Here is a 22,532-nt window from a genome sequence, read left to right on the forward strand (position 1 = left end):
CCGGTAATCTTAGTCACTGGAAGCTGAGGCAAGAAAGAGGATGACTGGAGTTCAGGGCCACCCTAGACGAGAAAGAGAATCACCTGCCTTCAAAAACCTCCTTGCCCCATACCATTAAGAGGAAAAAAAAAGAGGAAGAGAAAACCACTTAAGCTAAAGTAAGCAAACAGCTAAAAATAATTCTTCCTGCCGGAGACCAAGCAGCTAATATATAAGCAAACCTGTGGGGACACTCATCATAGGTTTTTTTTTTTTTTTTTCCACTCTATCTTAATTTATAGGAAGGCACAGTAGACACCTGGCTCCTTTTTACAGCTAACACTCATGTGTTTACGATCCAGCTCACCCAGCTCACTTTTGATTTGGCCTTGCATTTCTTTTAAAAACAACCAGAAATGAGGTAAGCTAAACCGGAAGACAGATAAGCTGCAGAACTTCCAAAGGACAGGGAAACTACTCACAGTTTAAAAGCCTGGTCACGGTAGGTTTCTAAGAGCACCTGAAGTGCTTATCTACAAAGGTGAGCAAAAGGAGGGTTTCAAAAGCTATTCACATCCCAGTATCTAAATGTATAAAAATGGGGCTAGAAGAAAAATAAGGACAAGATATATATTGTCTATAATACAATATGAGCCTTTTAAATGTAGCTTGCAACATTTAAAATAGCTTTAAAATAGCTACTGTGTTTCCATTGCAATTATCTTCTTCTAATAACTGGATATTACAAATTAGATGTCCTAGAGCCATTACAAACAACTCAATAAAAAACAGCTCCCTCTTGGAAGGCAAACAGGAGTCACCTAGTGCTCCTAATACTGTCTTCTTAGCAAGAGCCCCTCAGATCCTCAACTTCTCACTGTAGCTCACCTCTGGAACTTTAACCTCTGGTGGTCTCATTCTCCTACAAACTCTGCAACAGAATTTCTCCCCCATTCCTACCCAAATCTCTCAAAAAAAAAAAAAAAAATTTAAAGAAATGGAAACTGGTGCCTCACATGGAGCTGCACACCTTACTCCCAGCCCTCCGAAGGCAGAGGCAGGTCAGCTGGAGAATATTCTCTAAGTCCCCACTGCCCGGCTCTTCTCCACCAAGTGCTATAAGTTTAGTTCCCCACCTGGTACTACCTAGTGGTAATCTAGGTACCCTAGTTAGGGACCCTATCTTCCTTACTGTTTTTCTATTTTCTCTATCCTCCTACCTTTGCCTCAACTTTCATGAATACATAGTTTACATGTTTTCGCTCTTTTCAAACTAGGACTCATCCCTGCCTGGCAAACCAATGCTTTTCCTGAAAGCAGTATCTGTATCAGGAGGATAAGGGCAGGACTAGAGAGCTGGCTCAGTGGGTAAAAGCACCAGCTTCTCTTCCAGAGGACTAGGTTTGATTCTCAGAACCCACATGGCTGCTTATGACTGCCTGTACTCCAGTACTACAGGATCCCTTGATTCATGTACATGGCACAGACATACATACAGGCAAAACACACAGAAGATAAAAACTTTCTGTAAAAAGGATGAGGTAGGGGGCTGGAGAGATGGCTCAGTGGTTAAGAGCACTGAGTGCTCTTCCAGAGGTCCTGAGTTCAATTCCCAGCAACTACATGGTGGCTCACAACCATCTGTAATGAGATCTGATGCCCTCTTCCGGTGTGTCTGAAGAAAGCTACAGTGTACTTATATACAATAAGTAAATAAAATCTTTAAAAAAAAAAAAAGGATGAGGTAACATCTAAGAGAAGGCATATCATATACTGCAGTAGATGTGAAAAGGCACCTCAGCTAAACTGTACTGTAAACATCACAGCAAGAATATGTATGAAGCCATGAAGCCAGCTATGGTGGCACAAGCCTTTAATTCTAGCACTCAAACCACAGAGGCAGACAGAGCTCTGTGAGTTCAAGGCCAGCTTGGTCTTCATTGCCAGGATTACATACTGAGACTGTCTCTAAAACAAAATCAAACAAAATATTTATGAGACTCTTAGGCAGATAAAGGTCAGTTGATGAACATGGAATGAAATATTAAGGACTTTGGGTAAAGTACTATTAAATAAAAATCTCAATGAACTTCAGTGTGGAACAAACAATACTGGAATCTGGGAAATCAATGGGTAAACTGCTGCTGAATGAACAAGTGCGTATCACTGCAAGACTCCTGGGATTCTGGCTTGGCTACCTACATAGACATTCGTATGTATGTATGTATGTATGTATATATGTGCCCTTACACACACACACACACACACACACACACACACACACACACACACACTGCTGATAAGCCAATGGCAAAAGCACCTTATACTTGGTTATAAATTTCTCAAGGAAGAAGAGAAAGCTGGACCGTTAAACCACAAACTGGGTCTCCTGGTGTGGATGTGATGTCTACAGGAGATTTGATAAACTTTCCACCTCACCCTGCTCTTACACAAGAATTGCTATCTCTCAGTAAGTTTTTACAGCCATTGGATTCAGTGAGTTCATCTCAAGTATAATCAAATTTCTTCCACCAAATTCACAGCATTTTTAAACTACATCTAATTTTTAAAGTTTAAAAATCATGTCTAAATTTTTGCATGTATCTAGGCATATGAATGCAATAGTATAGTTACATATAATGTATTCATGTTTGTGGGGCAAATATAATAAAGTATCAAGAAGAAGGGAGTAGAAATATGTATGGGCCTTTTACATTATTTTGGTTTTGTATAGAATTACATTTCCCTAAAATATAATGCCTGAGTATAAATGCAAGCCCCCTGGCACGTGCCAGCCTGGGCTACAAACTGAAAGATATCCTTTGGCCCAACAACAACAACAGCACAAAAGGAAACACCAAACCTGGACAGGGCCACTGATTGCTGTGTCTGTGCTGACGACTCAAGGTCAGCACTCCTGGAACACAGAGGGATGCAGTCTGGCCAGTCAGTCTGTACAGAAGGTCCTGGGAAGGGATGAATTCCTCCTTGGGACTAAGTCATGAGAGAAGGGAAGCAGTGCTCTCTACTGGGCCTGGAAACCGGAGCCTCACAACTAAAACTGTGACTTTATAGGACCAGTCAGCTGCTTCAACTAATTCTGCATATGGTGGGTGCTCACCAAGCCGAAACTAACCTAGGCCAAGCCTAGCAAGTCCTCTTACCAATAGCCGCTCAACCTAAATGAGTGGGTGAGCCCAGGTGAATCCCTGAAGAAGGCCAGGGCCATGAGGCTCTGCAGTACACTGGTGCAAACTCAAGTAAGACAATGGGTCAGCGTCAGTAATCCCCATGCCCCTCCCTAGTCCAGCTTCAGCACTGGTTTCATGCTCAGGTTTTTGAGGGAGGGTGTGCGGGGAGACAGGGTTTCTCTGTGTGACCCTGGCTGTCTAAAACTCACTCTGCAGACCAGGCTGGCCTGGACTCAGAGATTCAGCTGCCTCCGCCTGGGATTAAGGGCGTGAGACAGCCCCCCCACCACAACCACCAGCTCGTGCTCACTCTTCTAACCCATTAAAAAAAAAAAAAGACAAATAATTTTGGACATACTACACTAACGTGCTTTTGAACATGGAGATGTGAACATCAGCTGGATATGAATGGGGCTTCAGAGAACAAGATCAGCTATGTATCTCTGAAATCGGAGTAATGGCTGAGATTCTTCAGTCTATAATTCCTGTTTGTGGGGCATAGACAAAGAGGAAGTTAGGGAAAGATGTGCCCGCTCTCTTAGCTGATGTTAAGGCAAAGAGGAGAGTAGGAACCTCTCTTTCACTTCTCACCACGGTGAGGACTGCTGAGAACAACGCATCATTCCTTCCCTATCAACCTAGTTCACGCTCTCTCCAAACTTGTATACAGGTGCTATCTTCCACAACAAAAATGAAGATTCGCAATCAATCGCACTCGGATGTGGAGGACTTTCACCCATAACATTCTAGGATTTCTCCAATTTCCCCATCACGGCTCTCCAGTCTTCCCTGCATCACAGAAATAGTTTGTCTCTGACCACTACGGCAGAACAAAGTGACCCTAAACCTCCCTTGGAGCCATTTGTGTGAAGGGCTTGGATTTTATAGGCCTGCAGCTTTGGAATGAAGAGGCCAAGCGCCTAAATCCCAAGTGTGATGGTGCTAATAACAATGAGCTGTGAAACGGGGTTCAAACTCACAGCCTTGCGTATAGATGCTAGGTTTTTTTTTTAACTAGGTGGAAAAACATCGCTCACTCTCAGAAGAACTCAATGAGCTGTCATGAGCATGAAGTGATGAACAGGTCTTGTGGACTCCTGAAGAACTCTTTGGTTTTTTGGCAGTTCATGATATTGTCTGTTGCTTCAACCAACCCTATTATTAGACTTGGTTGTTCAAGATCAACACATAGTTTAATTTGAGATCCCAGGGGGTGGGGGGGTTGTCTTTGCTTTTTTCATTAACTTACTCGATTCAATTCTTAGACTATAAATGTACTGAAGATTGATTAGGTATATAATTTTCTGAAAGGCAAAAGGTACATAATAAACAGAAACTTAGCTTTTAGGGTATTCTGTGGATCACCAAAAATGACTTCAGGAACTGTTATGAATTGCATAATTTAGGAAAGTTATGAGTCACATGAGCTTAGTCATGATATCATAGTGAAGTTGCAGCTGGGGTATATAAGTCTCACTTTGATTTCAAAACTGTTTTTCCTTTGTGTTACTTTTAATAAAAGAGGATGTGGTGGGTGGAAGGGAAAAAAAATAGGTCACAGATTTTGTGTCTGAAACATTTTCAAATTTACCTTAAGGTTAACATTCAAACAATGGTACCTATTTAGATCTCTTTCCATTAAGCCATAAACCTTCAAAGATGAATATTATTTCATCTTTATATCTTTAATACCAGGCATAACTCCTGGCAGCCCCAAAATGAGTTCTTCAAATCTTAAATCAATAGATTGTACCTATGGGTTTGGTTTTTGTTTTCTGACATAGAATGTGCTATACTTTGCTATTAGATTTGAGAGAGAGAGAGAGAGACAAACAAACAGACAGACACAGACACACAGACAAGCATTCTGGAAGCAAAGGCAAGATCGATGAGCTCAAAGCTAGCCTGGTCTGCATAGCAAGTTAAAGGACAGCCAAGCCTATCAAGTCAGACTCTGTCTTAAAAATAAATAAAAAATTTAAAATTCCTATAATTAGCATACATTGCTGAGAATCAATCTAGAAATAATGTCGTTTTCCTCTGGTATGAGTCCCTAGGATCCATGCTTTTCTTTCTATCCATGGACAGGAAAATGGTAATAAGTTGTATCAGAATAGTGAAAAAAAAAATCACTTTACTGTCTCAAATGCAAGTTTATTTTTAATAGCATCCTTAAAATGAAGCATGCTCTTATGTTCTGCTTTCCATCCTGAAATTTCTTCTTTCAGTTTGTATCAACTTACATTTCAGCACTTTCTAACTAGCTCCTTTGCCACTCTTTAAACTTGTCACATACATAATCCACTTTAAAATGCAAACACATACAAGAAAATTATTTGGACAATACGAACATAAAACACACTCAATGTCTACTCCAGTCAACTACAGCCTCTGTTCGGTAAATAAGATGAAAACACAAGGTAAAAAAGTAACACAAGGCTGAGAGTAATAGTGCAAGGTCTTTAATCCAGCTTTTAGGAGGCAGAGGTGTGAGTTCGAAACCAGCCAGGGCGAGTTCCAGGCAAACTAGAAATACACAGTGAGGCCCTGTCTCAAAACAGACATTAAAAAACAAAACAAAACAAAACAAAAAAACATAGGTTTCAATCTGAAAAATAAAATACTATAATGACAAGATCGCTAACTTCACACAATGGGGAATACTGCTTCTCACTTTGTTATTAACTGAAATGCCTTAGATGGCAACATTTGTAAGCTGAAAGATCCTAAGACACTTGGTAAGCTCCCTATCATCAAAACTGTTTCAAACTTTGTTACTGATTAACTGAAATGTCTTAGCCACTTTTGCAAGCTAAAGGTTCCTAAGACTCCGGGTAAATTGCCTATCGCCAATTTCAATTTGAAACCTCTAATGCATGTCTTTCCTTATAATGAGATCTCTCTAAAAAAAAAAATTCAAGAGGAAACCCTATAGTTTCTAGGCTATTTAGACGGGTCATCCCTGGTGATCTGTTAAAAACTGCAAGGAAAACATTCATAGTGGCAAGCCAATTCAAGAGTTAGTTTGGAAGTTTGAGCCTCGCTCTCTCCAACAAGACAGTGCTTAATATGATCTCAAAATCCAATACAAGATTCCAAATCCAGTTGAAAATGCAAATGAAACTACTTCAGTACTGCATTAAGTACCTCCTACATAAAATTCAAGTTAGCCTTTAAGAGCCAACAAGTGGTGTAGAGCTTTGGGCCCATCCTTTCTTCCAGGGTCTTGCTTTTGGCAGAAACACCTAACACCTTGGATTCACTTGTTAGCAGGCAAAGGACCTTGACCAAGTCTCACACTCCACAAACGAACCATCCACGTGTCAAAACCTCTTTTCTAAACATTCCAGAAATAAACCTAGGAGAACTTGCCCCTCCCAGGTCCTCAGTCCCTATGGGAGACCCCTCCAGGATGTCCTTTCTCACGGTGAGACAAGCCCAACTCTTTTCTCTCGCTAAACACCAAGAGCCACACCCCCCTTCCCACACTGAAAACTTCGGGACGCGCCACCGTAGCCCAATATCCCGCTCCCAGCGCCCCGGTGCGTCCCTCCAAGCACTCTGGAGCCAGATAAGTCAGTTTGCTCCCCGGGCTTTGCTCCCCGAGCTCTTACCAAGTCGCGGGTGGGAGCCAGAGCCTGGTTCCTCCGGAGGTCGGGGTGCCAGGACGAAAGGCACCAAAGTGGTCAGGAAGAGGAGACGCTGCCTCATGTTCCCGTCCACCACCTCTCTGGGCAACCTTCTAGAGAGAGCGTTCGAGAAACTGCTCACATTGGGAAGCGGAGGTGATCTTCCCAGCACGGTCCTGCAAACTTTTCCCTCCCGCGCCGCCTACAGGGAAAACTCAAGAGCTAGGCTGAAGTCCCCGGAAGTACAGGCGGCGCTCGCCCAGAGCCGCTCAGCCTGCTTCCGGCCGCAGTCGCGGACCACCCTGCTGCCCACAGCCGGAAGAGGAGGTGTCGCATAGGATTGTGGGAGGCGTGGCTCGCCCCGCCCCGGCGCGGGCTCGACGCCATCTTGTGGGCTCTGTTCCTTCCTGGTCCCTCTGGGGCCTGGTTGGCGCCTTCCTGGCCTTCAGCTGGCGGCGTCCTGACTCGACCCAGCACGGTCTCGCCTCTGTCCCCGGGTGACCGCGGGGAAGGAAGGTGGGAGAGGATGGGCAGGCCCTCAGGCGGGTGTGGCCTTCTCTTCATCGTGATTAAAATCCCCTGTAGCGTCTTTATTAAAGGGACTGTGAAGTCTGCTGTGGAGTTAACTACGGGCCTGCTATCTCAGGCTCTGGTGATAGGATGGGGGGCGTGAAGCCAGCCCCAGGGATCCGCCCCACGTGGATCAGGTGTGCACTTCGGCGTCTTGCTGCCTGAGACCAATTCTCTATTGTCACTGAAAATGCTCAGGGGACTGTACATAGGCTTCTGAATGTACATTTTATTTGCTCCTTAGCTGCTCTAGGCAGAGTCTCCAGGAACCGGAATGCTAATTGCCCACTCACCGGTGAACCGAAGCGACCATCTACTCCCTAACCCTTGTAGTTGGTTTCCCGACTTGATCCTTTGTGGTTTTGCAGTCTTTTTTTTTTTTTTTTTTTTTTTTTTTTTTTTCTTCCTGTGTTTACTGTTTGTGGTACAGAATATTAATAGCCCTGGTCAGATTTCAAGTTGTCTTCCTGAAAAAGATAAACTGATTTAAATTTGTTCGTTGTGGAATGTCTTGTATCGCTTTCAACAGTTACTGGCATTGTACAGTTTTGGAGGCATGTTAGCTAAACTCGTCTGAACAAACGAGTTATAAAACGCTTTCACTAGACACACATTCGTGGCATACCTAACCAAAAGAAAAAAATAAATAAAAGTCACCCCCATAAATTAGATGTCACAGCTGTGTATGGCTTTTTAATAGTAGTAGAAATGCTACGGTATTTCTTTTGAATGTCCGTTCTCCATATCCCCCGGTTTGTAACTTCAGTAGACTGAAGATTATATTCTTGTGCAGTTGAGCTATGTTTAGTAAATGCTATTTCAGTGGCTCTCAACCTTCCTAATGCAGTGGACCCTCTTAGTTACAGTTCCTCATGGGAGGTGACCCTGAACCATAAAATTGTTTAATTGCAACTTCATGACTGTAATTTTGCTATTGTTATGAACCGTAATGTAAGAATCTGAAATGCAGGATACCTGATAATGCAAACCTACAAAGGGATGGTCTGACCCACAGGTTGAGTACTGCACGCTAGTTTTTTAAAAAGCTCCTGATCCACTTCATCATAACAAGTTTCCAGGATAAGTCCCAGTTTTAAGTAGTCTTCAACATTCACAGGTCAGCATTCAAGTTATGATTCCAACTTGAAGTTCATCTTTGATTTGACCATAGTCCGTATCTTTAGGATAAAAGGGCCCACGTTGGGGAGAAAAAGAACCAGAGGAACATCTCAGAGGGCCATGCTGGCGTAAAAGCCCACACAGCAGAACTGATGCCTACAGCTTAGTGTGGTGGCCCATGCCTGTCATCCCAGCACAAGGAGGCTGTGTGGAGAAACCCAGTGCTCCAAGACTGACGGTCCCAGTCTGGTTCTCAAGGGTTTATTCTTTTGGGATTAGTCTGGTTCTGGCAGGAGGGAAGGTTTGATGGGCTTTTTGAGCTGGGCTCATTTTGTAACCCTGTCCAGGCATCCCTGCCTCAGCCTCCCAATTGCTGGGATGACAAGTGCACGAGCCATCACACTTGGCTTCAAGCTTTTATTTTACTCTCAAAGTACATTTCTAGAAAAAAAAATCATCCCCATAATTATCTACCCACTATACTGAGTCAGTCACCTTGAAGCCCTACTTGTTTGTCTTACCCTACCTGTCAGAGCCTTAATTTGGATGCCTTTTTTTTTTTTTCCTGCTGCTGAATAAAGCTAGCCCTTCAAGAAATATGCATTCTCAAATCTCAAAAATAAAAAAAGATACACAGCTTTGTGGTGAGAATTTGGTTTGGTTTTTTTTTTTAAAGATTTATTTATTTATTTTATATATGTGAGTACACTGTCGCTGTCCTCAGACACACCAGAAGAGGGCATCAGATCCCATTACAGATGGTTGTGAGCCACCATGTGGTTGCTGGGAATTGAACTCAGGACCTCTGGAAGAGCAGTCAGTGCTCTTAACCGCTGAACCATCTCTCCAACCCTACAGCACCCGGTATTCCCAGGCAGTCTCCCATCCAAGTACTAACCAGGCCCGACCCCGCTTAGCTTCCGAGATCAGACGAGATCAGGCGCGTTCAGGGTGGTATGGCCATAGACTGGTTTCTTTTAAAAACCAATTTTGAGAATGTTTTTGTTTTAATCCCAGGTGTGAGATAAGAGGAGGCTTCACAGAAGGTGATTTTGATTTGCCTCATGCACTAATAAGGGTGTGATCCTTGCCAGCTACAGATAATTCAAGGCTGGGGACTCTGAAGAAAAGTATAAATGGGAGAGTCTGCTCCCCATTGCCTTTTTTTTTTTTTTTTTTTTTCGGGGCTGGGGACCGAACCCAGGACCTTGCGCTTCCTAGGCAAGCGCTCTACCACTGAGCCAAATCCCCAACCCCCCCCCCATTGCCTTTTTTATGGTTTGTCAAGTGTTCCTGAGCAAAGAGAGGAAACTGGAGATATCCTGACAGCCAAGATTGGATGGCCCAAGAAACTCAACATTCCTAATGAGCAGGAAGCAGCCTATAGAGATCTACACCCACTTTGCCCTCTAACCTCTCTTACCTGCTGTGGGGAGGGACTGGTGGTTGGTTAGAAGGGATCAAGGTAGAATAAAGCGTGGAAGGGAAGTAGAGGTATAAGAACCCAACAGGGGCTGGAGAGATGGCTCAGCGGTTAAGAGCACCCGACTACTCTTCCAGAGGTCCTGAGTTCAATTTCCAGCAACTACATGGTGGCTCACAACCATCTGTAAAGAGATCCGATGCCCTCTTCTGGTGTATCTGAAGACATCTACAGTGTACTTATATATAATAAATGAATAAATCTTTAAAAAAAAAAGAACCCAATAAAACAGTTTTTTAAAAAAGTGCACTAACACCACTTAAATATGACTGTACAAAGTTCATGTACCAAGAACTCATTTCCAAGGTTTTAGATCAAACAATTCATACAAAACCATAAAACCCTTTTAGAAAAACAAATGGAAAAGCAAACTTGGTACAACTGGCCAATGAGCCTGACTGATTAACACGTCCTTTTGAGACAGGGTTTCATATTTCCTAGGCTAGCCCTGAACTTGTCCCTGCCTCTACCTTCTGAGTAGTAGTACAGGTGAGGTGTGCACAGTGCCATTTGTGTGATGTGGGGGTTGAACCAGAGCTTCATGCATGCTAGACAGGCTCTTTACCCATGGAGCTATATCCCCAGCCTGGGGGTTTTTTAGTGGGCCAGTAAACCAGTCAGGTTTCCATTCAAGTTGGAAAAAAGAAAATTTGATGTCATTTCATTGAGAAATGAGTCCTAACATTATTTTGAAAAAGATCCATTTCTAGTACTTTTAAACTTTAAGTCATCTCCGGAAGACATTTTACAGAATTACCTGCAGTGACTATCCTGATGTGTGCAAAAGTATCATACATCATGTGTACTATGTGGACAAGGAGCTGTGGAGGCTCTCTCCCTTCTGAAATACCTTCCTCCCTTGGAGCTCAGAGTAACTGGACCACATAAACTAAACATGAGAGTTTGAAGAGAATGAGTTGGAAAGGAGCTTGATCAAGATAACTAGTCTAAAGTGACCAAGTTCTGATTTGAATTGGCTGGTCCTGCAGCAGAGACTCGTCAGTTCTCCAGTTTTACTGTGACCAGAGACCTTGACTGGAAGCCCATTTCCAACATTCAAAACCTGGTACTACAGAAGAGACCCATATCAGACCTTTGCCTTCAAAAGATTCATTCTGGTTTGACATGTAGCCCAGGTTAGCCTGGGTCTCACTGTGCAGTCAAGAGATGCCCTTGAACTTCTGATCCTTCTGCTTCCCTCTCCCCAGTGAGGGAGTGACAGGTGTGTACCACTACACCTAGTGTACATGATGCTGAGAGAACCAGGGCTCCACACACAGTAGACAAGCACACAAGTAGACTTCAGCCAGGTGAGCACAGTACTTCAGGCAGCGCAATGTAAACAAACAAAATAATGTAGGGGTTGGAGAGATGGCTCCTTTTTTTCTTTTTTCTTTTTTTCGGAGCTGGGGACCGAACCCAGGGCCTTGCGCTTGCTAGGCAAGCGCTCTACCGCTGAGCTAAATCCCCAACCCCGAGATGGCTCCTTTTACATGAATCCTGAGTTGGGATCCCAGCACCCTAAGTGCACAAACTGTGTGTAACTCCCCCTGCAGGGGATCTGATATCTGGCCTCCACAGGGACTCAACACCAGTGCACATATCCACACCCTCACACATATATAATTAAAAATTTAAAAATCGAACACAAATGAAATAGTGGCTCTTTTAGAAAACCGGGTCATGCCTGTTTTTTAGATTTTTAAAAAATCCTTTCATTTTTGAAAAACTGAATTCCTACTTAGTTACCAGCATCCCTACTATGTGTGCGCAGGAATACATTTTGTAAAAACTAAGAAATTGGGGTTTGGGAGAGATAGGTCCTTAAAGTTTAAAATACTCGTTTATGCAGGAGTCAGATTCCCAACACACCACTCACACAGTTCCAGGGCATCTGATGCCCTCCTCTGGCCTCCAACGGAACCAGCATTGTGGGAGCTTTTGGGGGTCCAATTTGGGGTTCAGTGACAGACATGGAGACATCTGTCTGTATGGTATAAGGCTGTTTGCTGTGGCTGTCCCTTAGCTACCCATCTAGCTCCACCCAGCTCCCTGCCGTGCTCCTGTTCTTCCTTCTGTCTGTCCGTCTACCCCAGCTCAAGCCACCAGCTGTTTACCAAAGGCCACATTCCTTTCTCATACAGAAAAGCTATTAGCAGTGGGTTACACACACACACACACACACACACACACACACACACACACACACGGCGAGATATAGTTAGATATATATTTATATTTATATAAAATATAGTTGGTTATAGCATGAGTTCCACAGTTTACTCATTCTCAGCAGCAGGACTTATGCCCAGTACATATCTTAGTGTTGCCTTTTGGCAACACAATTGAAGGCATCATGACCTCCCCCATAGCAGTTTACTCTCTAACATGATAATCTCAGAGAATGTTCTTTTGGGATAGGTGTAAAGTTACAAACATTTACATATCCTGCCAGCACACAAATTAACAATCAAGAATACAGGGACACACTTTCACAGGCAGTTGATACAATATGTGTGGGGATAAGTTACCCCAACACACCAGGCATACATGCAGTGTACAAACATACATGTCTGTGAAACATGTATGAAAAACAAAGCAAAATACTCATACACTTAGAGAAAACTATTCAGCAATAGCATAACAAACTGTGACAACCTGTTTTGAGCTCCTCGCACCCCGGCCAGGAATGTGGCAGTTACAGCAGCCCCAGGACATGAATAAATGCTGAATTTTCCTACATCCTCCTAGCCTGCTTTTATGTATATGCAGAAGAGCCATATGTTAGTTAATATGAGGCAAATATTTGGGTTCAAAGTCATTCTGACAAGATACTGCCAGGAGACAGCATATTTTTCCCAACTTCTGAATGCTAGGGTTAAGTCTCTTGTGATTTAATTGTCTTTCCCCTGGTCTCAATTTTGCTTGAAAGAAATCAATAAAATTCATGTCAGTCCAATTGTTGCCCGGCAATTTAACCTCCTTTCTCTTGGCCCAAGGTTATCAAGGAGCTGTGTCTCTGTCCCTCAGCATCTTCCCTCTCGTCCTGCATAAATCGTAAGACACCACATGCTAGGAGACTGGAAAGACAATTTAAAAAAAGAGATGAGTTTTAGATAACAGGCCCTGAGAAGTCAGAATCTAGAAGTGACTTGTACCTTTAACAACAATCAGATGTCTTAAATGGATGTTGGTTTGGTGGTGGTGGTTATGAAATATAATGTGGTGCATTGTGGGTTATGTGGTGTCCCTGTGAGACAGACCTGGTTTAACGGAGGTTTATTTGGGGGAAGGTAAGTGAGGACCTGGAGAAGGGGTAGAGGCAGACAGAAGGAAGTAGAGCCATGAGAGCAGAAAAAGACAGAACAGAAAGGGGGAAAGAGAAAGGCTGGCAGGGAACAGAGAGAGGAGAGAGAGGGCTGGGGTGGACAGTCTTTTTATACACCAGGCCACCTGCGCTTGGCGGCCTGCAGGTGAGTAGGTGATGACTGTAAGCCCTGCTAGATCTCTAGGATTAGCCTAGCGGATTTGCCAGTAAGTAATCTGACGGTGCTTAATACCCAACTCATTTATTAAAGTTTAGCTGTAGAAATTCCTGGCTACTGGCAAGTAAGCCCATCCACCTTGTCAAGAACAGTTTATTGGATCTGGAGAATATCTGATGCCATCAATCCCCTGATTCAAACAGTGAGCCATTCGCATTAATACTGCCATGGGAAATATCACCAGAGCGGAGAGGTTTGCTCATGAAAACATTTCGGATCTACACTAGGCAAAAGCATTCAGTGTGTATTGAGATGATGCGTGTGCCACAGAGAAAAGCCCATAGTGCGATGTAGGTGTCCCCTAATTCTCATTCTGTGTGATCCTTGTGCAATGTATGTGCTTTGAACCTACTAGTCAGTCACCCTGGATGATATTACCAATTATTGATTGGTTTTCCTTAAAGGATTACGGATCAGGTAAACTCAGTAGAATTAGAACACTGGCTCATTACCTGCATAAGGTGAAGACCTTGGTATTTGATTACTGTTGACATTTTACTTGATTCCAGAAAGAACTTAAAAAGCACACATCCATTTAAACTTGTTAGTAGGATAGATGGGAGAGTGTTGGATATGATGACCACCTGATTGTTAGTTTCATGCCCCATGTTCTATCTTGTCTTTATTTTCTAGTTCAGCTCCAAAACAAGTCTTCCAGGGAATATTAGTGCAAAACATCGAACATAAAATATTCCTGAATTGGGACTGAAGAGATGGCTCAATGGTTAAGAGCACTGTCTACTTTAACAGAAGACCTATGCTCAACTCCTAGCATCTACACAGAGGCTCACATCTCTAACTCCTATTCCAGGGGATCCTATGCCCTCCTCAGACAACCAAGCAGGCATGTTATACAGACGAGACTCTCATATGCATAATGAAGCTAAACATTTAAGATAGTCCTGAGTCATCTAGTAGCATCCTTTTGTATTGTTGATAGAAAGAGGCTTAGTTATCTTCCCCAGGTATTTATGGCTGGAATGACAGTCAGTCCAGGGTTCCTAATGTCTAGTCCAGGGCACACTGCCTGCATCTAGCTCCTGACAGGGGGCCCTGGCTGAGACAAGCTAGCTTTGAGTATCACCTGACAAGTGAAAAGAGTGTGTATCTGGTCGATAAGACCACCATTCTCCCTAGCACAATACATTCTAAAAGAATAGCTGGGGGGCTGGAGAGATGGCTCAGCGGTTAAGAGCACCCAACTGCTCTTCCAGAGGTCATGAGTTCAATTCCCAGCAACCACATGGTGGCTCACAATCATCTGTAATGGGATCCGATGCCCTCTTCTGGTGTGCTTGAAGACAGCGACAGTGTACTCACATAAATAAAATCTTTAAAAAAAAAGAACAGCTGGAAAGCCAGTCACCCCACTAATGTCACCTCTACCACCTCAGGAGCAGCCTTTTCAAGTTAAGCACCTAATGCAGAACTCTAATGGGATCTATTTTGAGATGTGAGAGAAGCTATGCTCTTCTAGTCAAGAGCTCTTAGGTAGAGGAGTGTTTGCCCTTGAGAGAGGAGATGGCCTAAGTTAGGTATGAAATGCCATCTGATTTTAAGGAGGGAGAATTTTCAAAGTGAGTCTCATTGTCATGTGTTTTCCAGGCTTTTGGAGGGGGTTTGCTCCAGGCAGGAAGTTGCTTCACCCTCCCTCTAACTAAATGCAACGTTGCTATCAGCGTCCCAAAGGCAAGTGCACTTTCCTTGGAAGACCAACAGAATTCATTTCCTCTTCCAAACTGCTCACAGATTTCTTCCCAGAAATGGAAGGGACTGATGCAACAGATACTTAAAAAAGACCCAGGGCTGCCAGCTTACCTTCCTTCCAAGTTGCTGTTCATAAACTGACAAGAAAACCCGTCAGATGGGCTGGGGAAATGGCTCAACACTTAACAGCATTGACTGCCCTTCCCAAGAACCAGGGTTCATTTAGTTCCCAGCAGCCACACTGCTGCTAACAACTGCCTGAAACTCCAGTTTCAGAGAACCTCATACCTTCTGCTAGCATCCATGTGCAATGCAGGAACACTGCCTGTACAGATGTACACAAAGGCAACATGCCCACACAGAGAAAACAAAAATAAAACCTCGTCAGATTTTTATTGCCTACATAGTTTGAAAAGTCTCTGATGAAACTTGGCAGTCTACAAAGTCTGGAAAATATCATCTAACTTAAGCAGTTAACTCATACGTTCTTATCCATGCACACCCTTCAGTCAGGGATAACCAAGGTATATGGTAGAGCCAGGCTGATGTTACTTTCACTCTTCCGCCTCCCAACTTGGGAATACAGTTGTGTGATACCATGCTCAGGTATCTGTGAACTTCCAGCTAGTAACCAATACATATCTCTGTTTTGTTTTGTTTTGTTTTAAATGGGGTAGACAGTAGCCCTGGAACTCTATATAAATCAGACTGGCCTGGAACTCACAGATAACCACTTACCTTTGTTGGCACTAGAATTACAGCCATGTACCACCACACCCAGCCTAATACATAGAACTCTTAGATGACAACCTTGAACAGCATATTATAGCTCAGGATGTTATGGTCAGTGGTTACTATACATGTTAGCATAGGCAGAGCCAGGTCCTGCTGATACAGAATACATAGTCAAAAATATATAAACTGATAAATGAAGGGAGCTAGAGAGATGGCTCAGCAGTGAAGACGGAGTCTCTTCCAGAGGATGCAGGGTCAATTCCTAGCACCCACATGGCCGCACACAACTGGAACTCTAGTTGCAGAGAACTCTGACACCCTCACACAAACATGAATGCAGGCAAAATACCAATGCACAGAAAGTTAAATTACTTTATTAAAAGCTCACAGAGGGAGAAACTTGAAATCATTTGCATTACCAGTAAGAACTGCAACAGTTGGTGCCCCTCCCCGCCTTCTGGAAAGGGTCTCTGCAGCCCAGGCTGAGCCTCCCAAGTGATAGGATTTACAGTCTGTGCTAACACATCAGGCAAGTGAACTCTTGACCAACAAGAAACAGACATTTCTTCTCTGGGTCCTGATTTTTTTTTCTAACTTATTTCAACAGAAAAACTTGCCCCCACTGTATTCTATCTAATTCCATCTAATTAGCAGCAAAGTCACTGCTTAATAAACCTTCATTCCCAAGTTAGTAATTTTCTTTTTGTGTCTGTGTCCTTGACGATCTAGGGCAATAGGACTGCTTGGTACAGTTGAGTGCTTTCACTTATTAGCACCCTCTTGTCCTAAATTAGGCTGCCCTGGTGTACCCAGGACCTCCTACATGCTAAGAAGTCACTCTCACTGTACTGCCAGCACACCTTTCATTTTAAGCAGGGTCTTTTCCTCTTTTTAAAGACAGGTGGTTTTATGCAACTCAGGCTGGCCTTAACTTACTATGTAGTTAGGGATGGACTCTGCCTCCAACTGCTGAGATTACAGATGTGTGTGCCACTATACATGGCTGAGAGAGGGCCTTTCTGCTCTGCTTGAATGGCTGGAATTACTACCATGTAAGCGAACGGCAGCTGAATTTGCTTCCACGCTCTGCCTGTTACCCCTCGCCTCTATGCTCACCAGTCCTCTCCATTGGAAATCCTTGTATGCAGTGGCTCAGGGGCAGGTTAGGCTGTGCACTTTTTTACCCGAAAAAAGGTGAGACACTGATTCACGTGGTAGCTATAAAGTCGTGTGGATCAAAGTTCTACCTAATACTAGTCACTTACCCCTAACAAACCCTCTTATTTATTTTTGCTACATAGGCCTCGGATCTACAAGTAAAATAAATCAGTATTTCAAGATTCATGATGGGGTCCAGAAATCTGGAAAAAAAAAATCACAGATCATGGAGAATAGCTGAAACATGGAGCCTGTGAAAAGACCCGAGGGATAAAATAGAGGAAGCATGCTTAGCACTAACTCCAGAAGGGGAAAAAAAGGAAAAACAAAACCTTAGTAATGCCTGCAGAAATTGAGCAACGTGCAGCCTGCTATCCTTGAAAAGCTCCTATGTTAGGGTGGTGAGGTGGCTGGGGTAGCATGGATTTTTATAAGAAAAGAGAGCCCCCACTCTCACCCCAGACAGCAGTACTCCCCAAATCCAATGGACCCTTCAAGATTTAAAGTGGACTCACTCAAATTACAGGGCCTCAAGAAAGTCTTGTATCCTTTCTACTAGGAAAACTCCAGGCTAAAAGTTTAGCTATATAGCAAGCTGTCAGAAAGCTCCAGTGCTACTCCACAAAGCAAAATACATAATTATAGAAAAAGTTAGGGGTTGGGGATTTAGCTCAATGGTAGAGTGCTTGCCTAGGAAGCGCAAGGCCCTGGGTTCAGTCCCCAACTCCAAAAAAAAAAAAAGTTGTGTATGAGTGTCTGATTGTAGGTATATGAGCACGGCCTGTGGCTGTGGAGGCCAGAAAAGGTCAGAGCCATAGGAATGGAGCAGTACACAGCCATGTACGTTCTGGGAAGCAAACCCAGGTTCTCTCTTAAGAGGAGCAAATGTTCGTATTCTCGTCTATCTCTCCAGCCCCTAAATGCACGATTCTTTAAATATGAAAACAAATTTCTACTGTCACACACTCACTACCAACTACCATACATGGTGATCCCAGCACACAGGAGGATCAAAAAGGAGGGCAGTCTGGGCTGCACAGACCATGTTCCACACAAAAACATCCTAAAGTCTAGGTCTGGCCATATGGCTTTATTAGAACACTTATCTAGAATATGTGAGTCCAAGTTTAAACCCTACCACAAGGAAGGAAAACCTCTCAATGACCTAATAGAAAAATCTAAATAATCTCACAGTGGGCAGCTACTGTCCTTGGTAACAGATCCCAGTAAGAACAGAGCAACTATCTGCACTAAATGTATTAGCCCTACCTCACCAAAGCCCAGTGCCTCAAACCTTCCAGGGTACACAATTTTAATTGTTTAATCACAGTAAAACTTACTCTGGTGACAGGCTATTGTTATACAGCAAGCCACGCTCACCTGAATTTGCAATAGTCTCTTGCCTTTGCTGGAACTATGTATGTAACTCAAGCTAAAATAAAATTTGTGGTAAGCTTCCTGCTCCAGTCTCCTGTGTGCAAGAAACACACACACACACACACACACACACACACACACACACACACACACACACACACACACACACAATCTGAGGAGCTGGGGAGCTGGCTCTGATTTGGTTCCCAGAAGCCACATGGCTGTTTACCAGCTGTAACTGCAGTTCTAAAGGGACCGACCACCTCATCAGGCCCCACAGGGACAGTTATCACAAACTCTCTCTGGCACTTGAACAAACCTTCAGTTTTGCCACAGCATCAGTCTGAACACCACAAAAGTAGTCTTGAGACAAGACTGAGATACTGCAGGAAAATATTTAATAATTGCCATATATTTCTCTGAGAATGTTATTACTCTCAAAACGGGGAGTCTCTTTTTAAAAGACACTCATCACATAACATATTCTCTCAGGCTGTAAGTGGGAGGATCCCAAAAATGCCACCATAAAGGTCTCGGGAATTGTTAAAATTAAAACAACCAATTTCTAGTCCTAGAATCTGGAATTCAAGTCAACCTGGGAGAAAAGTCCTTTTAAAATCATTTGAAATAATACATCACAACCCAGAGTTCACATACATGTGTAAGATAAAATAGGTATTACAAAATATTCTTTTTTTTTTTTTTTTTAAAGATTTATTTATTATATATGAGTACACTGTAGCGGTCTTCAGATACACCAGAAGAGGGCATCGGATCTCCTTACAGATGGTTGTAAGCCACCATGTGGTTGCTGGGAATTGAACTCAGGACCTCTGGAAGAGCAGTCGGGTGCTCTTAACCGCTGAGCCATCTCTCCAGCCCCCTACAAAATATTCTTTAACATGCCATGTATAGTGTCCTATTTAAAATTTAAAAGCTAGCTATTATCCATTTACTTTCCATTACCTACTAACTGGTCCTAATTATATTTTAAAAAATTAAAAAGCACAGCTAGCACCAGGCACGGTGGCATATACTTTTAATCTCAGGTCTCTAGTGGCAGAGGTAGGCAGATGGCTCTCTTTGAGTTCGAGACCAACTTATCTACATAGTTCCAAGCCAGCCAAGACATCCATGAGACCCTGTCCCAATAATCAGTGCATTTAAAAATAACCTAGAATTCTGATTCCAAATTATTTTGTACATTAAGTTTTATTTTTAAATGGCCTTCCCAAAATTTTTTACTACTTAAAAAAGCAAGTCTCCAATTATTTAGGTCATAAACATTTCAGTACATACATTCTACTGTTAGAGGAAAAGTTGTCTTTTAACTTAGTCAAAGCTCAATGTGTACTATATAGAAATACAATCTCTTCCAATTTGAATAATCAGGGTAAAATAGTAATCTGAAAACAATTATTTTACCTAAAAATCTAATTTAATCATATGTATATTAAAATGAACTTTGAGTTTGCCTTATTATCTACAGTTGTACCAACTTCCCTGCAAAATGTTATTTTTCATTTTTTTTTCTTTTTTCGGAGCTGGGGACCGAACCCAGGGCCTTGCGCTCGCTAGGCAAGCGCTCTACCACTGAGCTAAATCCCCAACCCCATTATTTCATTCTTTAAAGCTGAAAAATTTCCCATACCCTTTATCCATTACTGATGGTGGCCATCTGGCTCCAGTTTGTACAATGTGGATCGGCCACAACACTAACGTGCATGCGCCTGCACCCCTGTGGCACACCAACTGGAGTCTTGAATAAAATGCCAGGAGTGGCACAGCACGTCGTAGCAAGGACTTTTAGGTCTGTAAGAAACCTTTATATTGACTTCCAACAGTGGCTGGGCTAGTTTTATTCTTACCAGCAGTGAAAGGATATCCCTTTTGTCTACATCTTCACCAGCAACAAAAGGGGTGGGGGGTCAGCATAGGAACTGAGGAGATGGCTCAGTGTTTAAGAACACTGGCAGTTCTTAGAGGACCCAGGCTCAATTCCTACTCCCAGCTCCAACATGGTAATTAATAATCTTTAGCTCCGTTGGGGATTTAGCTCAGTGGTAGAGCGCTTGCCTAGCAAGCGCAAGGCCCTGGGTCCGGTCCCCAGCTCCGGGAAAAAAAAAAAAATAAATAATAATCTTCAGCTCCAGTTCCAAAGGATACAACACGCTCTTCTGGGAACTCCAAGGGTTTATGTATAAGGCATGTATGTGGTCCAGAAAAACATATAAAACATATATAAAACATGTGTCCAGAAAAAACAACCATAGAATATAAAAAGTAAAAATTATATATATATTTTTATTTTGTGTGGGTGACTGCTTGCTTACATGTATGTATGTATGTATGCCACATGAATGCCTGGTTGCCCTGGAAATCAGAAGAGGTCATTGGTTCTCCTGGAGCTGAAATAAAGAGACTATGAGCACCATGTGGATTCTTGGAACTGAACCTGCTCTGTTTTGGTGGTACAGAGCTTTAATCCCAGCACTGAGGAGGCAGAGGCAGGCATTTTTGAGTTCAAGGCCACCTTGGTCTCCAGACCAAGTTCCATAATGGCCAGGACTACACAGAGAAACCCTGTCTCAAAAAAATTTAAAAATAAGTATTCTTAAGAGCTGACCATCTCAGATATTTTATGACTGCATTCTGACCAATAAAACCTACTGCCATTTTTAAAATAGTTTTAAGTTCCAGTAACAAAAAAATGCAACACTGACAAATATGAGCTTTTGCAAAAGGGAACTTTGTCTTTTTCTTGTTAAGGTTGGCCTGGAACTCATCCTGCCTCCCATGTTCTGGAATTAAAGGTGCTCAAAGAGCTCAAGGCAAGGGCTTGATGGACAGCAAAACTGCCTCGTGTACCATGAGGCCCTGGTACAATGCCTAGAAATGAAGTTTAGAGAAGAAAGCCCTCACTGTGGCTTTGACGCATCCTATCACACTAAACTTCTGATATACACACACTGCCTGAAGACGTCATCTGTCCATCTAGTGCTGAGAGGCTCATAAAGCACAAGGGCAGAGACACCAGAAATTTAGTTGTCAACTTCTCCTAAAGGGAGAAGACATTCTTACTTTCCAGAGATTACCTTTCAATGTGTGTACTTGTGTAAGAATGCCCAAGGAGGCCAAGAAGGTTGGATCCCTAAAGTTGGGAATCACAGGTGGTTGTCCACGTGAGTTCTGGAAACCTAAGCGGAATCCTCTGAAAAAGCAACCAGCACTTCTACCTGCTGACCTACCTTTCAGGCCTTGCAGTAAATGTGCTCAGAGTACAGACACCAAAGCACACTTGAGAGGCTGCTCTGCCAATCCATCATGTGACTTCATGGAAATTCATTGGCTCTTAAGACACGAGTCTCCCAAATCAAATTCACAAATTCTCATCTTAAATATTTGTAATCTAAACTAGTCTTGCCAAATGTCTCCAGTTTTTCCCTCCGTTGTGGGGGCTCTAGGATCAAATAAGCGTTCTAAATTAAGGCTTGTTTTGAAACCAACTCTCAACTACACAAAACCCTGGCTGGCCAAACTTCGCTGCCTGCCTCTACCCCACCCCCACCCCCCAAAAAAACAATGGGATTAAAGAAAAACACAACAAGGCCTGGTTATCATCAATTTACATCCCATCACAGGCTTATTGAAAAGCTGCTAATTTCTTTTGGTTCTTTTTCAAAAAAACAAATGAAAGATGTTCTAGCATGCACAAGGCTCTGAGGGGAGGGAAGCAAACAAGAGTGTAGAGGAAAAAAGTGGAAGCCAGAGAGCAAGCATGGGGCAGCTGTAAACGTAGCACTGGTCCGTGTTCATGTTTAGAAGAGGACAGACGATGCTATTTTACAATGCTATTTTGCTTTTTCTCAAATTATGTTGCCTTGAAGATCATTTCTCAAACTAGTAAGTTTAAAAATAATTGATATAAAAACATCATTTTGAATGTAGACAGAATCCTCACTGAGTGGGTTATGCTCATATAATGTAAGCACCATTGTAATCCCAGCCAAGGCACTCATCATCACATCATTACCTGTTC

At 42.9% G+C, this 22,532-nt stretch overlaps 1 protein-coding gene and 1 non-coding gene across 2 annotated transcripts in view; both read right to left on the minus strand.

Moving 5' to 3' along the window:
- Window positions 1-7,085, minus strand: part of Adam17 (ADAM metallopeptidase domain 17) — a 46,479-nt gene extending 39,394 nt beyond the window's left edge. Inside the window, exon 1 of the mRNA XM_032907518.1 lies at window positions 6,785-7,085. Coding sequence (XP_032763409.1) covers window positions 6,785-6,881 — 97 coding nt within the window. The 5' untranslated portion in view covers window positions 6,882-7,085. The remainder of the gene's footprint in view (window positions 1-6,784) is intronic.
- Window positions 7,086-9,337: 2,252 nt separating this feature from the next.
- LOC116906414 lies at window positions 9,338-9,456 on the minus strand. Its single transcript, XR_004388676.1, has one exon. It is a non-coding gene; the product is annotated as a 5S ribosomal RNA (ribosomal RNA).
- Window positions 9,457-22,532: the final 13,076 nt, after the last annotated feature.

The sequence above is a fragment of the Rattus rattus genome, chromosome 7, assembly GCF_011064425.1.
Source record: "Rattus rattus isolate New Zealand chromosome 7, Rrattus_CSIRO_v1, whole genome shotgun sequence".
In the NCBI taxonomy this organism is placed as follows: domain Eukaryota; kingdom Metazoa; phylum Chordata; class Mammalia; order Rodentia; family Muridae; genus Rattus; species Rattus rattus.